At 32.8% G+C, this 14,640-nt stretch overlaps 1 protein-coding gene and 1 long non-coding RNA gene across 2 annotated transcripts in view; one reads left to right on the top strand and one right to left on the bottom strand.

Annotated features, from left to right (window-relative positions):
* LOC149485087 (uncharacterized) overlaps positions 1–14,640 on the bottom strand; it is a 200,850-nt gene that overhangs the window by 127,516 nt on the left and 58,694 nt on the right. The gene's annotated exons all lie outside the window — the stretch shown is intronic.
* The window catches only part of LOC149485088 (uncharacterized), a 29,303-nt gene continuing 26,572 nt past the window's right edge, over positions 11,910–14,640 (top strand). Inside the window, exon 1 of the mRNA XM_089699646.1 lies at positions 11,910–12,002. Within this exon, the coding sequence (XP_089555772.1) occupies positions 11,982–12,002 (21 nt within the window). The 5' untranslated portion in view covers positions 11,910–11,981. The remainder of the gene's footprint in view (positions 12,003–14,640) is intronic.

Genomic DNA, 14,640 nt, shown 5'->3' with positions numbered 1-14,640 from the left:
TTTTCAATCCTGGGTTAAAACTTATTCGTCGAATAATGTATAAAACTACCATTTTAAAAACGTATTCTAATTGCCCGTATTTGACAGTTTGCACTTAATTTTTGATACGGTTTTTAACGCATATTACTTTTTACTGAAACAAATCCAGTTCTCAGCGGAGAGATTTCATTCTTAATATTTTAGTAGAGATTCGACGAAACGGACGATACGTTTGAATACTTAAATATAAAACTCGCATTGGAAAGGTGTAGGTTTGGATTATATTTCTTGTTATCTTTTATGTTTTCCATAAAGGGAATACGAGAACTACGCGCTTGGACTAAGGTTAAAGGTAGAGGGGTTTCATTAGAAATATTTTTTTTCTGTTCTGTGTGTTAGATTATTACTTATATTTTTTACATGGTGGCAAATAAAACGCTTTCTATTATATTCTAAATATAATATCGGTTTGATCAAATTAAGATAAATATTTACTATTCAGATTGTTCGGTTCTTAAAAGTATTTTTTTTTACAAAAATCGTGTGTGGATTTTCAATTATTCACAAAGAGTCTGTCTCGATTGTGGTTTTGGGACGGATTGCGGTTCACGTTTCTTTTTTATCAGACCGTTAAGTGACATTTCACACTTGAAACATTTTTATGAGCTGTAAATTTATTTTTTGAATGGAAATGTACTTACCTATTTTAATCTTAATACATATATATAAATCTCGTGTCACAATGTTTGTCCTCAATGGACTCCTAAACCACTTAACCGATTATAATAAAATTCGCACGCCCTGTGCAGTTCAATCCAACTTGAGAGATAGGATAGGTTTTATCCCGGAAATCCCACGGGAAAGGGAACTATGCGGGGTTTTCTCTGAAAACGCGGGCGAAGCCGCGGGCGGAAAGCTAGTTTTTACATAAGTATTTAACGGCATGTAATGAAAATCTCTTCTTTCTTGTGTTGAACTGCAAATTACAATGAAAAAATGTATCTATATGTTAAGTCTATCCAAACAATCCAAAAACTACGGGACACAAAAAGTAAAATTTTTCAATTGAAAATCGTTTAAAGCATATCGAAACCTGAATAATAATCACTTACATACATTTCTAAGGATTAGAACTCATTATTTCCATCAATAACTGCCATATACAGAAAGCTTATTGAATTTAGTGCCTGCTGATATTTTATTCATAAATATTAAATAAGGACCTATGTGATTACCGTCACACAACTTGACTAAAAACTTGACTGAAATTTTGATTGGGCTACCTACAAGTAAACTTAATTAAAAAAGCTTTTACTAAGCTTTTCGGTTTTTTGTAGTTTTTTACTAAATGTCGATCATAAATCGCTATTATAGAATATACGAGAAATTCAAGAGCTAAAACATATCATTCGAACGAAGCGGTCAGCCGATATATTCGACACTTTCGATATTTTCTCACCACTTTTATTTGTATTGGGCGTCGGATTTTATGAGATGTGGAGCTTTATTTATACTATTGTTGTCAGATATTTCGCTTTTGTTGTGGAGTCCTTTTAGCCCTTGAAGATAAGAAGAGGACCCGCTAACAATCTGAACTGAATGTTTAGGAATCTAGAATATTGTTTTTATCTATTTGATTTTAGGGCTAATACTTAGGTATAGTGAACTATATGGCGGCACTCGTTAAAATAAAATACAAAATCTCATATACACTAAAAATATTTGTACCGGTTATTTTAGAATTGGTGTCGGTATTTTACTTCGTAATTCTTCACGAGAACAATTTTTGTTTCATTATAAATCAAATAAAGATATATACGGCTACAAAAATAACAAGTCTCACTGACTGATTGATTAAAAATAAACAAAGCTGAGAACAACGAACAGAAATTGCCTGGTGATTCTAACAATACTTATTCACTTCATTCATTCCATTTCTTCTTGAGTGTTATAGGGATTCCTGTGAAATAAATATAAATACCATAAACAATTTCCTGATTTAGATCTTTATTTGTTCTTGTTTCTTTATATAAGGCAGCAGCATCGGTATTGCGTGATTCCTTATAAGTGAGTACTCAAATATGTATTAAAACGTTTATAGCGCTTGGACATAAGTTACTTATATCATAATACATACCAGATAAAAAGTTGTGCGATACATTTTGCATTTCTTTCCTACATTCTAAGTTGTCCGTAACGAATATTACAAAAGTTTCGTTCCCAGGGGAAGTAAGTTAATCTCTCAGATAGTTTATATTGACTATTTGACGTAGCTGTGGTTGTTTCGTCAAGTTTATAGATAAGATCTCGCGACGTTATTAGCGCTCCTTTTTACAAGTATCGCGAACTTTTTGATTATATTTGCGATGTTCAAGTTATTTTAGACAGTCATGGTGGATAAAACAAATGGCATAAAATAATATATGTATTTCTTTCATTTTTTTTTACTTGGGTACCATTTGATATAATTTCCATATTATAGCTTACACTGGCGTCCTCATAAAAAATTAAACTATACGTATTCAATAGATAAAAGTGAATACCTAGTCGATAATATTTTGGAAAATAACTAGATACCTATGGCACTTATAGTAAATAGTATTATTAATTATTAATTATCTATGCCTATGGTAAAGTCTAAACTTTTGCAGTAACCCAAATATGAGTTACATTCATTTAACGTTAAACGTCCTCTAACGAGCTTATTTCAATTGAAAAAATATTCACTGAAGTAACGTGAAACTTTTGAGCAACCCAAATTGAAGAATGTTTGAAAACTAGCGAAAAGTGAACTGAAACGTGGCGGTAAAAGGCTGTAATTATTCAATTTACATAGACGTGGGATAGAAATGTAGTTTAATTTACGGGTATATTCCAGGCGCATTTACCTTCTATCTCGTTGGTTTCGAATAGTATGTAATATCACGGGTTCGGGCGGCTGCATTTCCTGAGCGTGGTCTAGTTTCAAGTTTCCTACGGGAATCCAGTACTGTCACACGTGCCGGTATTAGCGCTGTCAATAATCTTGCATCAGCCTTCGATTGCGTATGCGATTGGTTTGTAATGGGATAGCAAATGACATCTCTAGATTAAAGCGCATAGGTGCTGCATTTGTGTACGTACCTTCTTTTGAATGCAACAAAACTGATTAGATTTTAATATTTTCACAATTTAAACCTTATTAAATACGAATGTGTTTGAATCTCCGAACAGTCTTTTCGATAGGATTTACTACTGGGTGAAATGAATATCATCTTAGAATCTCTAGATGTTTTGAAATCCCCCAGTGCTCAAGGTTATAACAGCCACTTTAGTACTACTTACTAGTTACTTTTATTGCAATACTTTGTTGTTTATCCCATACATTGCTATAGTTATTCCAACAGTACTTATAGCTTATTACGTCGCACATCAGTTTCGATGCGAATGACAACAATAACATTATTCCTGTAACGAATTTGTTTATCGTCCTAGTTCTGTTGGAATAGTTGTTTGCGCGTTCAGCGTGAATTTACGAGAACTTTTTATGGCGTTGGATAGCTACGGTAGCTATTCGGTGTTACGACCTTTCTATTTCAGTTGTGATTTGTATAATCAATTTGGTATGAGTTAATCCTTATTGAATAGTTTTATAGCAATGATAATTGATTCATTTCTAATAAATAATGTTTCATTCTGGAACATTACAGTAGGTACAACATATAATTATATAACCTATTAGAAATGCTGTTAATAAATACACAGCATTTATGGTCATTTTTAAACATACGATTTTTTAGAAATTACTAGCGGTCCGCCCCGGCTTCGCCCGTGTATTTCATATGTATATGAAAAATATAAGTTGGCCGATTCTCAGACTTACCCGATATGCACAGAAAATTTCATGAGAATCGGTCCAGCCGTTTTGGAGGAGTATGGTAACTAACATTGTGACACGGGAGTTTTATATATAAGATAACAAATGGTTCGTACTTCGAATAAATACTTTGATTGCTATACATTTCTAGCTGAAATGATCTAAAAATAACTCACTAAAAGGATAACCACTTATAAAGATACATCTAACATCTAGATAAAATTAAACGCGATCAAAATTACATGAACGTTGCGCAAAGTTCGGCGAACACTGAAAACCGTGATCCAATATAAAAGGTCGGCCATTGCCAACCGTTTACTCGATGGAAGATAAAACTGTGATTTAATCAAAAGTTCCAGCAATATTGTGACTGCCCGTGGCAGGAGATAAAATTTATTGGACCAATGTGTTATACTCAAGTTATACTCAATGAATAGATAACAAACTGTCTGCATTTAATGTCCTTTCTTGGCATTTATGTTATAAATGTAAACTTCACTGAATTTATAGCCCCATTTAGGGGCTTTTGTCAAAACCTGTATTTACAACGATATAAATTTCAGTATCTATGTGAAATTTTCCTTAATCTTGAATTTATACTTTTTACGCACGTTAAGTGACTTTGAATAAAAACAACCATAAAGATTTTTTATGCTACTTTCAATATAATATTAGAAAGTAAGAATAACGCTACGAATAGGTGTTATTTCATTTTTATCTGTACTCTTATAACCGCTGATTTTTAATGGGTCAAGGTTTGAATATCGCACATTTCGAACTATTAAAGTTTAAATAAATCAGGTTGTTTAAATATTACATAGCATAGAATTTATACAGGATGTCCCCAGATGTACTATGCTCAAAAGAAACTATACTTTTGCATAAGCTGATTACATTTAAAAAATCGTGTAAAATCCCGACGTATATTTTCTTTTCGATAAATACTTTACCCCTAGAAACTGAAACAAATGGGACTCTTAAAAGTGAAATGTAGTGTCATTGTTATCGGCTTACATCTGTAGCCCTGTATCCCTTGTGAAGACTCGTGATTGACATGGCAGACGTTTTCCCATTTATTTTTGAACGAATTGTCTTATTTAAGAAAGAAAGGTGATATTCATTCATACAGGTATTACATATAGAGACAAGAAAGCAATTTAATTTTGTTATCTATTTAATTTAATTAGTTTATTCTACACATTCTTAAAATATAGTCTGAAATGTTGATCAATTTTTACGTTTGAGCAGCTTTACATGTAACAAAAAGGTAGATAAAGCGTGATTCAACCTTGAAAACTTTTTTGTTTTCACGCACTGAATCTGATCACTGCATTTGGCAGCTCTACGATGCCACAAATACAACTTTACAAAGAGATAAAGACGTCAAAATCACTGCTATCATTGAAAGTAAAAATAATAGACCGGGAGATATTGACACAAAATTTCGAGTCATTTGTAACAGGATGGCGGTTCTACAGGGTTCTTAGTACGCAATGACAAAAAGAAAAATGATGGTGTGAACGCTTGTACCGGCGGCTTAGTCGCGTGGGCGTTAGTCGAACTCGTCGGAAAATAGCGAAAGTCAAACGATTTGTAACAGTATGGCACTTATTTTTCCTGTAAGTTTGAGGATCAACGAATATAAATACAAAATCTCAAAGATCTAGGTGTTGGAAATCTTCACTTATATAAATTAATACTAAATTAATTTTTCAAGTATGACAGAACTTTTTCCCCCTACTAGAAGTATGGCAAATGTAATTATGGTCACATTTTATCAAATACTCTCCAAAAATCCAAATGCAATACTGGTACAAAAAGATTTTCGGCGGTATGGCGACCATTTGGAATCATCCGAAAAGTTGGGTTGTTGAGGAAGTGATTATGAGGAAGAGGAGGAGGAAGAGGAATTTTCACACACAAATTTAGGGGATGCGGATGAGGAAGAGGATATTTTTTTTCAGGAAGAGGATGCGGATGAGGAAGCGGAAGAGGAAGCGGATGAGGCTGAGGATGATAGGAAATTATAATCATGATTAAAAAACAAAAACTTTTAAAATTAAAAATTAAAACAAAAGCCATTCTCCTGTCTGTACATATTGATGTTTAAGCACAGAATACATAATAGTAGCTAAACGCTACAGAACGGACACTCTCCGCCTCCCGCCAAAATTAAACTTACCTCACCCCCGCGCGGAAGCAACATTAGGCGATTTCCACAAAGAAAACTAACTGGTAGATATTATGTAAGCTTAAACAACTTGTTTGTTTTTTTAATTTAAAATGACTTTTGATAAACATTATTTGGTAAAATATGTTTCTTCTGAGTATGAGAGAAAATGTTATATTATTATGTTTAGAGATAAGTGTTAGGCGCAGATATAAATATGGCGGTAAGACTCTTGTTCGTTAGTAGAGTCCGACTCGTAACTCAAATACATAGTTAGTCTAAATAGGCTTCGTAAATTCGCCGCCTGATCGGATCAGCATCATCATAAATTTCCTCTAAATTTTGAGGAAACGATAGCGGAAGAGGATTTTTTATTTTCATTTTTGAGGATGCGGTAACGGTAGAGGAACCCAAAATATTGCGGAACTTCCGCATTATGAGGAAGCGGAAGAGGAATCCTCAACAACCCTACCGAAAAGTATGGCATGGCGATTTTCGTAAATGGCTGCACGACGATGGTTACCTGTGCAAAAGTTAGCCTGATACAAATGGTTGAATAATTGTTTTATTTAAATCAACACATTCGCGTCGGTATGGCGGGATGTAAGTCACACCGGAAAAGTATGGCATGACACTACCGCCTACTTCTTTTTTATAGGCTATCGGTAAATTCTAAAATTTTTGTGTTACAAATCGTTTGACTTTCGCTATTTTTCCGACGAGTTCGACTAACGCCCACGCGACTAAGCCGCCGGTACCAGCGTTCACACCATCGTTTTTCTTTTTGTCATCGCATACTAAGAACCCTGTAGAACCGCCATCCTGTTACAAATGACTCGAAATTTTGTGTCAGTATCTCCCGGTCTATAAGGTAAAAATCAATTTACGTAACCGAATACGTTATTTATTACTATAGTTTATATTGAGGAAGAATCGTTTATTTTCGATTGCTTATTTGTTATGTCTCGATAATTATAAATGATATTCAGAAAATCATTAACCACTTCTATAAATCCATGATATTCTTCGTTTAATAATTGATTATAACCGCAATTAAATTTTTAACCTAAAAAGCTACTGCGCTTTAAGCGTTGAAGTTTTAAATTACTTTTGAAAAATCCGTTCGTTTCTCATTGCACTACTTTCTATGTAAGTAGAAATATAGCTTGGAAATATAATAATATAATATCAAGTTTGCATTTAATTTGTTAGTTTTTATCCAGGTATGTAGAATTAATACAAAAAATGTAAACGTTAATTAAAACTGCAATATGCAGTATGTACTCTAATTCGCCGCACCGCGTAGAATAGTATTGAATGAAGTAGATCTACATAAAATATTAATATATTTGCTTGTATCGTGTAGTTGAATATCAACTTTCTGCAAAAACGCGTTCATATCTCAATATTCCCTTCCCATCGATCATCGGTGTTTGTTCCTACGGTATAAGTATTGTTCTTTGTTACACAGTATTGGTGAATGATAGTATTTTATCTGAAATGATGCTTCGCTTTAAAAGTAAAACTTTTCTTAGAACAAATACTGCATGAAAATACTTTTACAACTGGATACTATGTGGGTAATAACCAAAATTTGCGTCCAATTACACGTATAAATTAGCTCAGAGAGTGTTGGAAAGTTTAACTCTTTGTAGCAGAGTTCAGATACAGAGTTTATATAATATTGTTTGCTTTACTGTATTACGCGTTTGAATAGGTAAGTTGGAAGTGATCTGAAAATGTAGGTTAGTAACTATATAGGTCACTTTTTACAAAGCTACAAGATTACACGGCGGCTTTGTCTTTAAGTTGTCGCTTGCACTGTTTTCGTCATTTTGTGAAATTGCTTGATTGTTTAAAGCTTGAGCAAAGAGTTTTGTCAGTAGTAGGCCAACCAGGAAGGTCACAGCATTTGGGTTTAAAAAAAGGTATTGGGTCACTGTTGCACGAGCGCATGGCTGAATTTTCTGAAATTATTTGTTATGGTGTTTGTATCTATTTTTACGTTGTTAAGCGATGTACTAAATATTTATATTATTTAAAGTGTTCATCATTTCACTATAGGTATGTATTTTAACTTAAAATATAAACAACAAATAATCATACATTCTGAAAAAGTTAATAAACATTTTCGTGCATTGTGAATTTATCTACTTATTTATATTGCATACGTATCTGAAATGTTTTCAGAGCTTACTAAGCTTTTTCAAACAAAATATGTATATGGGACGCGTGTAAACAAAGAGAGCTAAATAAAACCTCTGTGAAATATTGCGTATGAAGTATTTATATGGGATAGGTATGAAATGAAACATAGGCCTTGGTTTTCCGCCAGGGACTTCAAGTGAACCGTACGAGTGTGCCGGAAGGATACGAATTACCATTTATGAGATACAAATTGCACACGTAAAGTCAAAAGAAAATAAAACGTTAATGTAAATATGGTACGACGGTAAAATAACGGTTTCATATTTTATTTTCCAATTTCCATAAGTAGCTTACAAGGACTGATGGAATTATTTATGCAAAGTGGATTCATTACTTATGAAATATCGATGATAGTCTTACGTTTTATTGTTTGTTGTAATATCTCTTTTATTTTGGCTCACTCACCCTGTTCAATGTTTAATTCGAATAGTATACGGCTATTTACCTTTATCTTTCATAGTGCTTTTTAAGATTTTGCAATGGATTGAAATCCTGCATCGTACCTGATTCAGTTTACCCGGGGTTGTATTGTATGCATCAGACATGCTTACTATTGAATAGTAGCCAACCGTAAGCCCTGCAACTGATGAAACGTCTTTGAGACGCAGAGTTCATTACCTTCTAAAGGCTCACGTATGAAGGACTATTTATTCATTTTATAGACATACATAAGGCATAAAGATAAACTATTTTAATGAATGTTTTTAAAACAACTAAGTACCTACCTATACTAGAAAATAAATCAATATGGAGCGGTGGTCTAAACTTGCTATAATAGCGCTAACTTTCTAATGTTTACAATTACTATAGATATCACAATATAATGTATATTTGAAACGTTAGATTGTAACATTTAAAATATTTATTTGGAAACAAACAAATGCTGTTTTACTCGTCTGCAGTTTCCATCGCGAACATAACAAATCTTTTATTTATTCACTAATTCAGGCTTGCTTCTCATTACGACGTAGAAATGTTCCACATTATGCCCTTACGATTTCTGTCTGTGTCAATTGTAAATTTGTGTAGCTGTTATAATATTTTATTGAGTTACATACAACGGTAACGGATTTTAACAATAGTAAGCTCGAAGTTAATAGCATACGTAGATATTGATTTTCCCATCGTAATAATTGATAGCCGGGTATTCTTTGTTCGAGTATCTATTTTATTACACTAGATATACAGCTGTTTTTTTTTATAATTCGAAGTTTATAAAACAATACCTATTGCGAGATTTTGAACGTCTCACACCAAGCTTTTAAATTTGTTTATATTATGTTTACACTTTGGGAGACAGTGTACCTACATAATATAATAATCCCGAAAATCGTAGAAAACGTGGTTCAAAATAATTTAACATTTATCTATCTACATTGTACCTATTTGAGTCTCTACATTCTACAGTATACACTATACACTATTAAATATTTTGTCAAATATTAAAGTTGCAAGTTCTCTTAACATGACGAGGCAATGAAGCTCATTGTCTGTGTGGTTTGATCGTTAAATTTAAAAGCTCTCTAAAAATATTTTCAATCAAAATTAGAATCAAATATCAATATTTCATGTGATAAAAATTATTATAAAATCTCAATTAATGCTGTAAAAACGTTTTTATTTTTATGGTTGTATTATATACCTACGTCTAATTAATGTAGATTACATTACTTATACATATACCTACTCGTTAGTATATTTTCATTAGCTATAGGTTCAATAGTCTAAGGGCTAAAGCACTGTGCTAGATAATTTAGGTAACATTTTTAAGCGCTACATTTGGACGGGCTGTAGAAACAGTGTTGATTATATTATATTTATTTTTTATTGATTGATTATAATATTTTTTTAACAAAACACATATTGAACAAAAGACAGTGAGATCGTATCTACCTATATATATAAAAAAACAATATTCACAACAACATACCTCTGTACAACCCAAAACACATGCAATATTAATTTAACAATTTCACGATTCGTTAGAACTCGCTATGAATCGAAAAAAATATGTTAATTAAGCGGCTGTGTTTTCAGGAGACGGCTACCAGTTTACAGTAATTTTTATGCAAAATAATCTCTCGACTGAATTGGTCAGTGAGAGGGTTATGTTTGCATATTGGATAAGCCGCGAAATTATAAAACACACGTGTATCACTGCATTGCGGTGAAACTAAGTGCTGTAAGTGGATTGAATTGGAATTAATTTCACTACCGGATTAAGCTTCTCTCTTGTTAGTTGTTAGTTTATACAATTCCGCGTATAAAAATACAAACAATCATAAGTGCTTTTATAATTAGCTCCTGAAATTGTCTCATCCATACTAATATTATAAATGCGAAAGTAACTCTGTCTGTCTGTCTGTTACTCAATCACGCCTAAACTACTGAACCAATTTGCATGAGATTTGGTATGGAGATATTTTGATACCCGAGAAAGGACATAGGCTACCTTTTATTGCGAAATATGTACCACGGGCGAAGCCGGGGCGGACCACTAGTAATGTATAAAATAAATATTGGTTTTTCTTTCATATCGAAGACTTTAATATTTTTTATATTTCCTGAAACGTTTTATTTCATTCGCATTACACGCTCTTCAGAAACCCAATTTCCTGCTAATCGACAAATACTTATACCGGAATGTCGAGTTCAAGCGACAAAATATGTAATATTCTAAACGTAATTTTCTTTAGGAAGCGGCTTTATTAAAGCGGTGTTAATTTATGAGTTATATTTTGTAAAATTTAATAAAATACTTCAAAATTATTTTATGACATTATCCACTTATTTATTAATTATAAAAATCGTTAACGTTTACGTACGTACGACAGTACAACTATAGTAGTAACTGTGGTTGAGATATAAAATACCATAAAATAATAAAAATAATAGAAATATTGAATTGTTAAAATTTTCACTTTCATCAATTTGATATGTTAGTCATTCTGAAAATTTTGAAAACGGAAAATTTCTAGAAATAGCGACGTACATTATCTCTTATGTGCTTCTTGCTATAGGTACGCAATTAAAATGATATTATCAGACACATCATTCATATTTTACGCAACATAGAGTTGTATCGTTTATATCCAAACTATTTTTAGTTTTACATGTTATATCAATAGCCTCGTAGCTTATACCTACGAGCTTTTTACTTATCTAGTAAAAAAAAGTATGATTTATGCGAGTGATGTTAGTTATTTATCTGTGTAAAAAGACATGTAGTTCTGTTAAAGACCGACCGCTTGACCGCCTCCTTGGTACAGTGGTTGACGCGTGAGCGTAGAACCGAGGGGTCCTGGGTGTTCGATTCCCGGTGGAGACGAAGAAAAAAAAAGTCTCGGTCTGGCAGGACACAGAAGGCTGATCACCTACTTGTCCCTAAAGAAAATCGATCAGTGAAACAGATGTATGAATAATGCATCTGCCCCTTACCCCACTACGGGGACACGGGACTTCACTACTACTACTACTCTGTTAAAGATATACTATAAGCGTTTTCTATAAAAGTTACCTCTTACGGATCTCTATTTCAATACGCCAATGAAGTAGCTACTCTCATTTATCACTTCCATTCTCATCACGATATGCCTATTTGGGTTTTCCCTGCAAGACCACATAGGCCACCTATAAGTGTATTCAGATTGGTGAACATAAATTAAACTAAAGTTATCAACTTGTATGTCTATTTCAGATACAATTTTGGCATCGGTAGCGGGCGGTGCGAGGCGATGATTGGCCACATGGGCCAGCCGCGGGCTCATCATGCGCCAGCAGCCGACCGATGTAAGACTTCTAACTGTGCTTCTAACTAATTGTGTGATTAAACGCGGGAATTGTATTTATTGCGCAAAAAAGTCACGCAATAAGTTCCCATGTTTTTTACTCTCTATATATTAAATAATATTTTATTTAAGTACCTCAAATACGACGAATGTTACTGGATAACACTTCAACTAAATTAAAATAATATACAGAATTGTGTATAGGCCGTAGAGATATATCATAAATATAAATTTATTGCATGCAGAAATTGCTTGGAATCGGAAATGTCCGGCATTTCCACTGTACAAACTAGGCACCATTTTGTGATATTGAGGTAGTTTTTACACAGTTTTTATTTCAGTAAAAATTCTAAAAAATTTATGAGTAACGAGTAAAATTTTATGAGGAGATAGTAAAGTTGGTATAATAGAGAACTCTCTTTAGAAATATGTATATTATGAATGGATTTATATTTTATATGAATATGAATAACATCACTCAATAAAAACTCCGTTTGGTACCCCTTTCAAACCTGTAAGTATATATAAAATTGTGTCGAAGCATGCTCGACTTACACTTATATATTTGTCTTTACAAAACAACTTTACATTTTGTAAGAATTTCCTTTAACAAAAGGTGACTCTTTATATTCCGTCTCCGGTATATTTTGCTAGATTGCTCTCTCACTCAGGCGTGTAATTAAGAAAGGGACGAATATAAGTCAGTACAATATAAATAAATTAAGTATGTTTTTTGTTCACTATTTTCTATCTTCTGTAACAAAGTAACTTACTGAACTACCTGTATGCTATGTGAAGGAACTAAAAATAGTGAATCAATTATTATTGTTAGTCGAAAGGTTCTGAAATGTAATGCTAATGTGTAATAGATGAGAAGGATCGGGCATTCTGGAAAAGGGACAACGTTGTAATAGAGGTGTGGAGGTTCTCAATACACTTTGTCCAGAAGTGAAGATAGGTCAATTATGTACTTCCAGCGATCGTGCCGCATCCATGTAAACGAGAGCTTTTGCAATGCAAATATAAAACCATGACCGAATTCGCGCGCTACGCTAGTGCATTAATCTAAAATGCTAGTTTATAAAGCGAACAATTTTTCACATAATGATCAGTCTTTAGAAATAGCTACTCAAATAAGTCGTAGAGTTTGGTTTGCAATGCATCGCGATTCCACTGAAAATTCCGAATAGATTTCTTCACAATGGATTATCGTAGTTTTCGCGCTTTTTAACATAAATGGCTGCCTTTTGATATCAAATACGTTTTGTACGTTCGTCTTTAATTTGAAGTAGAATTTTTTGCAGTAAGTTTAAAATTTTATCAAGGAAATGTTTGCGGTTTTTTGTCTGTTGTCATAAATATTATATAGGTATAAATACCTACTTATTTTAAATACATATATGGTAAAGCAAGATGCTATGTCCTCATCAGTAATTGTGAAATTTTGCTTTAAAATATTACTAGCTGCTCCAAAAAATATAAAAAACTAATATCCATACTAATATTATAAATGCGAAAGTAACTCTGTCTGTCTGTCTGTTACTCAATCAAGCCTAAACTACTGAACCAATTTGCATGAAGTTTTTTATGGAGATATTTTGATACCCGACAAAGGACATAGGCTACTTTTTATTGCGAAATATGTACTACGGGCGAAGCCGGGGCGGACCGCTAGTTACCTATAACCAATTAAAACTTAAAAGCCACTTTATTTGTGACTGTTGTGACACTATTATAAAACTATTTATTGTAAACATTTCTTCAGATATAAAGATAATGCTCTACATCATCACAAACACACAAATTTTACCTCTTTATACTATGATAGTAGGTATATAGCCATACGTGAAGGTATGGCTTAGTTCTTCCTTTTTTGTTACCCCAGTTAAACATAAAAGCGTGTCAAAGCTGTGGAATTCTACGCGGTATTTTTATTGGTAGGTATGGCTAGAAAAATATTTTATCAATTCAAAGCTTTCCATTTCTCGAATAGCAGTGCGATTGAGCAATTCGCAGCCGTTTCTTTAATCATTAAAGTTATGGACACTTGTCTAAATATTCATCTTCCATAAATCGTTAAAATATGTTATAGAAAATATATTATTATGCATTTTAAATAACAAAAACATTTATCAAATATAATGTTTAGGTATTATTTTAGCGATAATACCTCAATAACAAAGCGTTATCCTCTCAAAATTATAATATTATGCATGTTTGCATCCGTTTAAAGTACCTATTGAACATACTAGACTAACAATATTGTACTAATTTTCGTTCATACATTAATATTATGCATACGTAATACACATAATTTTGTAAGTCATACAAATTTAGCATGAAATTCTACTTACAATATATCCCTGTTTATTTGTTTCGCATAAAAGAATACTTACGTAATTAAAATATCTAACTTCCAAGCTTATTAGCTCGTACAAATTTGTAAACTCAACGAGCAGTTCCAAAGCTTGAAACATCTAAATTATCAAGTGCTTTCTGTGGTCTAGACAGGTGATTTCAGCCTTGACAGCCGCTTTGTAGGCGTACGTAGATGTCCTAATTGAAATGACTATGTAGCCAACAGAATTAATGAATACGGTTGATACGCGCTTTCAAACAAAAAGGAACGTAAAATGAGC

Source organism: Colias philodice, chromosome 10, assembly GCF_061535455.1.
Source record: "Colias philodice isolate Cphi_HAF_F1 chromosome 10, ilColPhil1 Martin Lab GWU primary, whole genome shotgun sequence".
NCBI lineage: Eukaryota > Metazoa > Arthropoda > Insecta > Lepidoptera > Pieridae > Colias > Colias philodice.
Note: the sequence above shows the minus strand (reverse complement) of the source record. Positions and strands in the feature narration are given on the sequence as shown.